This window comes from Gavialis gangeticus, unplaced genomic scaffold (assembly GCF_001723915.1).
Source record: "Gavialis gangeticus isolate Ggan-Ray unplaced genomic scaffold, GavGan_comp1, whole genome shotgun sequence".
Lineage (NCBI taxonomy): Eukaryota > Metazoa > Chordata > Crocodylia > Gavialidae > Gavialis > Gavialis gangeticus.
In genome coordinates, this window is record NW_017728992.1 from 114,273,430 (window position 1) to 114,278,922 (window position 5,493).

General features: G+C 33.5%; 1 protein-coding gene across 1 annotated transcript in view; it reads left to right on the top strand.

Annotated features, from left to right (window-relative positions):
• SNTG1 (syntrophin gamma 1) overlaps positions 1-5,224 on the top strand; it is a 464,795-nt gene extending 459,571 nt beyond the window's left edge. The window contains exon 18 of the mRNA XM_019527106.1: positions 4,101-5,224. Within this exon, the coding sequence (XP_019382651.1) occupies positions 4,101-4,259 (159 nt within the window). The 3' untranslated portion in view covers positions 4,260-5,224. The remainder of the gene's footprint in view (positions 1-4,100) is intronic.
• Positions 5,225-5,493: the final 269 nt, after the last annotated feature.

Consider the following 5,493-nt stretch of genomic DNA (forward strand, 5'->3'; position numbering starts at 1 on the left):
TGCAGATGGGAAAGAAAGGTGCAGCTCAGCTATGGGAGTGAAGAGGATGTTGAAATGTATTAAATATTAGTGGCTCACTATGACTTGAAAAAGAGTCAGTGCTGAAGGAGACTGCATGCAATATCTTATTTGGATGACTTGTGCTAATCTGTCCCTTTGGTAGGTTTTCTACAAAAAGGTTTTCCATTATCATCATTATAGTAGTCTTTTAGGTACCAAGGGAGGGGTGGGAGGAATGTCCTGTAGACGTGCCCAAAGATGAAAAAGTCATCTTGGAAAATTCCAAGATCTGCCTTTGTCTAAAATTATTATAGTTGCCAGTATTATGATATTATGTTGCCAGTAATATTGCTCCAGATCCAGCGTATACTTTACCATTGATACTTCATATAAATTCCATCAATAATGGTTGTTTTTATATCAGTTCAAACAGTACTGTAATCCATTTGTATGAATTTTGTTATTTGCATTCAGGCAGTCTTTTTGATCTATCAGTCTAGCTTTGTCTACTATCGGATGGGTCTTTGTTCCCGTAGTACTTCTCTAACGTTATTTCTGCTCTTGAGAAAACATCTTATCAGTTGCAGCATACTGGACCAGCATCTCACTAATGATTACAAGAATTTTGCAGGTTACATGCAGTGTTGTATTTTAAATTTCTGCCATTGGCTTTTTCCTTTCCTGCACACCTTTTTCAGTGCTTCATGTTGATATAGACTGAACGTAGAACACATGTTCATTAAGCTCTTTAGCCCACAATTGTTCACTTCTCTCCTACTGTTTACTTCATACATCCTCATTTTCAATCTGCACTTTGCTTTGATTAACCACAACACTTCATTCACATATTATTTTTTAATCCATTTTGCTATTTTGTATTAAAGAAAATATCCTATCTTTAATAAGCACCTACCTTATTCAGGCAATTACTGTTTGCAAAACTTTGCTAAAAATGTTCTATTTTTTTGTCCAACTCATGTATTCTCTTTCTGTATATATAACCACAACTTTTAGCTGGGGATGATGATGATGATACTAAAATTATATACTATTTGTGAGGTTCACATTGTGACTGAGTTTTTGCATATTGCCACAAAATATTTACTTCTGTGGCATTATGAAATATTATTTGACTCACAGCTGTTGAATAATTATTTCCTTGGCACATGGGAAAAGTAACCTGCTTATCTGAAAGTAATAAGTATAGATTTTGTACCAATGTTTCCCAAATATTGGAAAGCTGAGCCTCTTTGTACATGGAAACAAAATTAGTATCCCTTGCATTCCTGCCATGTGATGTTTAAATCCTACTGATCTTAATTTAAAACTTCTTTTCCACATTAATCTGGCAAGCTCAGCACTTTAAAAATGTAGTTGTAAATCTTCATAATGCTATTCTGTTGCCCTGTTCTTGATGGCTTTCATGAGTAATAAAATAATTAACAATGTTAACATTTGAAGTGTTTTCACTGATATCAGATTTAACACCCCATGCACTAAATGTGGCATTTTATGTCTCAAACCTATTTTTTACAGTTGTCTTCAAATCAAGGCAGACATCTCTGATTCAGTGACATTCAAATCACATTAGAAATGTTTTTCTCACAACCATAACGGTTGAAGACTTTGATTTTTGAGGAAAGAGTTGAGAATCTCATCTACTATCACTAATCATTTGGGCGAACACATTTTAGATATTAGATCATACTGCATAGTAACATTGTTACTTATTTTCCAAAGTTTTTATTTCTTATAGATGTTAGCAAGGTTATTTGGTCGCTCTGGTTTGTTGCTTGAAATATGTTAATTCTAATTTACTGAAGATAGAGTGAAAAGTAGTTGGGTGAATGAACAACTTGAACAGCCTATATTGAATGGAGCATGTATTAAACCCCTTTCTTTCTGGTTGATTACAGTTTTTAATTGTATGCTACTATTTTATTTTTTTTCCCCATGAGACCACTCCCTCACATAGTGTACAGGTCAAATATACAAAAAGGTATGCTTAGACAATAATAGATCTGTCCGTTTCTAATTTCTAGTGCTTTATTTTGCAACTTAAGTATTTTAATACAGTGTTTTGATAATGCAGTCCTACGAACAACAATAAAAATGGCAGAAATGTTAAAAAAAAAATTGGACATCCAGTTTCCCCTCATGTTTTAAAGCATGACAGATACCAATTTGAAATCCATTAAAAAATGCGTTTGCGTTACATTGTACAATTACAGATATACCTCTGCTAACTGATAATGATAACTGTGCTAATGCATTGTGAAAATTTAGTGTCCAGTAACTATAATTGTGATGTAGATAGAAAATTTCAGCTCATCTGATTACTTAATTGACTTGAACAGTCTTCAGATTATAATATCTGAATTAATAAGCTTTGATCTGTTCAGACAAACAAAGGGAAAGTACATTCCTTGTACTCATAATACACAGTAGTGAGACAGTAAATATTTCAGTGTTCAGTGACACATTTATTTCGCTTCTTATTAGTATTTGCAGAAGGATGAGTAAAAGAAAAAAAAAGAAATTGATTTTATTACAGTGGGACTAGTGCTGGTTATAGAACAGCTTTCATCTTCACACTTGTTTTTTTTCATGTATAGATCTTTTTCAGTTTCCATCCCTGGTTTCTGTTTAATAAGATATTGTTTGTTTTGAAATTTGAGTAACAACCCTGGCAGAGTGGTAAAAATACATTTCTCCGGATGTTTAAAAACAAAAATTACTCTAAACAGATTGCTTAAAAAGAGCAGATGGCAGATGTGTGAAATTTGGCATGAACCAAGTCATCTTCATTGAGAATTAATTTAGGGAGTTTAAAACAACTCTTGAGCAATTAAAATTTTATTTCTGAGCATGTCCAGTAGATATGTGCTCAGATTCTAGCAGAATTTATTGAAGTCCTACCCACTGATTACATCACTCCATCTTCTCCTCTTTTGCCATTCTGTGTTAAAACCCGGATCGTTTGTATCATTTAATTTGCAGCGTGTTGCTCAATCAGGGTGGGCCACTCAGCTTTTTTAAATGTTTTTATATCAAAGCAGGTTCTTTTCAATTCAACTCAAGCTCATCAGTGGTCCCACGTGCTGAGTGAAGGAGCAGCTCCCTTTAAAATAAAAGCAACAGCATACAACTAGGATCTCAGTGGCCCCATTCAGTATCCCCCAGATAATTTGCAAAAATTCACTTTTGCAGGGGGATAGCAAACCAACCCCTGTGAAATATATCTGCTGTATATTCTACCACGTTCTTATGTTGGTTTTTTACATGAAGAAGGTTATAAATGTCTCAATGAATTATGCATAGTAAATATAAAATAAATACATATACACAGGCAGACAAGTTTTTTTGGGTGAATCTGATATCTTTTATTAGACCAACTTAAATAGTTGGAAAAACAATTTTTAAGCAAGCTTTCAGGTTCAAAAACCCTTCTTCAGACTAAGGAAGTTTCAGCAGTTGGTATGTGCTCTTCCCAAAATCTTGCTAAAAAATTGTTTTTCCAACTATTTAAGTTAGTCTAATAAAAAATATCAGATTCACCCAAAGAACCTTGTCTGCCCTTTGTCCTTAGACCAACACGGCTACAACCTACACCCCTGTATACATATACACATAAATGCATACATAAAGTATAAGTGTTAACAGCACTAGTCATATTATGATAATCATAATATTGTTATAATTATGGTGTTAAGGGCGAATGAACATTTTTGGAGATCCTGATATATAACTGTTGCTTGAGCTCTGTGAAAACTGTTGTAATCACTCTCTTAGTTCTAAAAAGTGTCTAAATATTGAATGATAAAAATGTAAAAAACCTCAAACAGTTCTTACTTTCTTCTGGCTTTACCATTGCAGTGGATGGGATGTTTCATTTTTGTGAAAGTTTTAAATGAATTCAGTTAAAAAAATTCTATTAGGTTAGACAATTCTACAGTTAATTGACTGTTCAACTTTCTAAAAAGAAGTATGCCGCCTTATATAACACAGCTAAGACCATCTATATTTGAGTAATAGCTCAGTGTTGGGGATTTCTTTGTAATGTTGTTTCTTACGTTTAATCTCTTTGGTTTCACTTTCAGGAGCTGGAATTTTCCAATCTTTTTGCAGTCCTTCACTGTATCCACTCATTCTTTGCTGCCAAAGTGGCTTGTTTGGACCCCTTATATGTAAGCAGTCAAGCCACAGCTTCTGCTGCTGCCACAACTTCTGGTACTGGCAAGTTAAAATATGCTACTTGACATCTCACATTTTAGCACTACTACTTACCATCAGTGCAAAACAACATATAAATATTCATCAGATCTGAACCTTTGGGGAGCTATGAACATGGAAACCATCCAAGAGACAAGTCTTGTTGCAGTTTCAGCAGATAAATGGTCACATGGGACTGTAAATTCATCTCTGTTCTGCAAGACACCAGTAAATAATTGAGCTGAAAACCCGGAATAGGATGGATATACTCTTAGTATGATCTATTTGTACTTATATAGTGCTTTAAGCAACACTGGAAGCAAATGAATAAATGACACAAGGAAACACTTCATATTTAATAAAATTTTCAACTCTCTATACTAACACACAAATAGAATGGTCATTTTCTTGTTTTCAGATGTTTTTATGAAAATATACTAAACTCTGAGTCTGAACTTAATGCCGTATCATCATATTATAAATGATACAACCACAAGGAAGAGACATATAGTATGTGGCAGCAAAGAGATGAGCATGAAATGGCACTTGTGTAAGTATCTCCTCAAAGAAAAAAGCACTTTAAACACTGTTGTAAACTCATACTTGTGTCCCTCCATGAAACCATGCTATTGTTGTTTATTTTGTTTGTCAATTTTAATAATAGAAATGACAAAGGTATAGCCATAATAGTCCGACAGGCAAAGCTGCGTAAGGTGGGAAAAAACTTTCCAGGCACAAGATTTTCTTCTTGAAGTGAAAAAAAGATATGAATTCAATTTAATTGTAAGTGAAGACCAGTAAGTAATACATCTGGTACATTTTCCTTGCTCATTCTTCTAATATCCAACAGCCTCCATTCACAAAACATGAGTATTGAATTTTGCTTCAGACATGATATACCTGGCACATTGTTTCAGTATTGAATTCTGATTTCATATCACGAACAGGAAGATAGAACCTCTTTTCCACCACAGGCTCTAAATATAATAGGCATTATCAATTATTCCGGAAAAATTACACACATTCAATTCATACCAATTAATGGTATTGTTCCTTCAAATTTTTAGTACCAATTAAATTATTACATGACATTTAAAATGTAATTAATTGTGCCAATATAATACATAATATCTTTACATATTAAAAGTACATCACAATCCAAGACCACATATTTTACATTTCCCAATGAATGTAAGTTCAAAGTGTTGTAAATTTGAAACTACTTTTCATACAGACAGCATTGATTAGCCTCCAAAGATATGCTACTTGAATACCATTTCT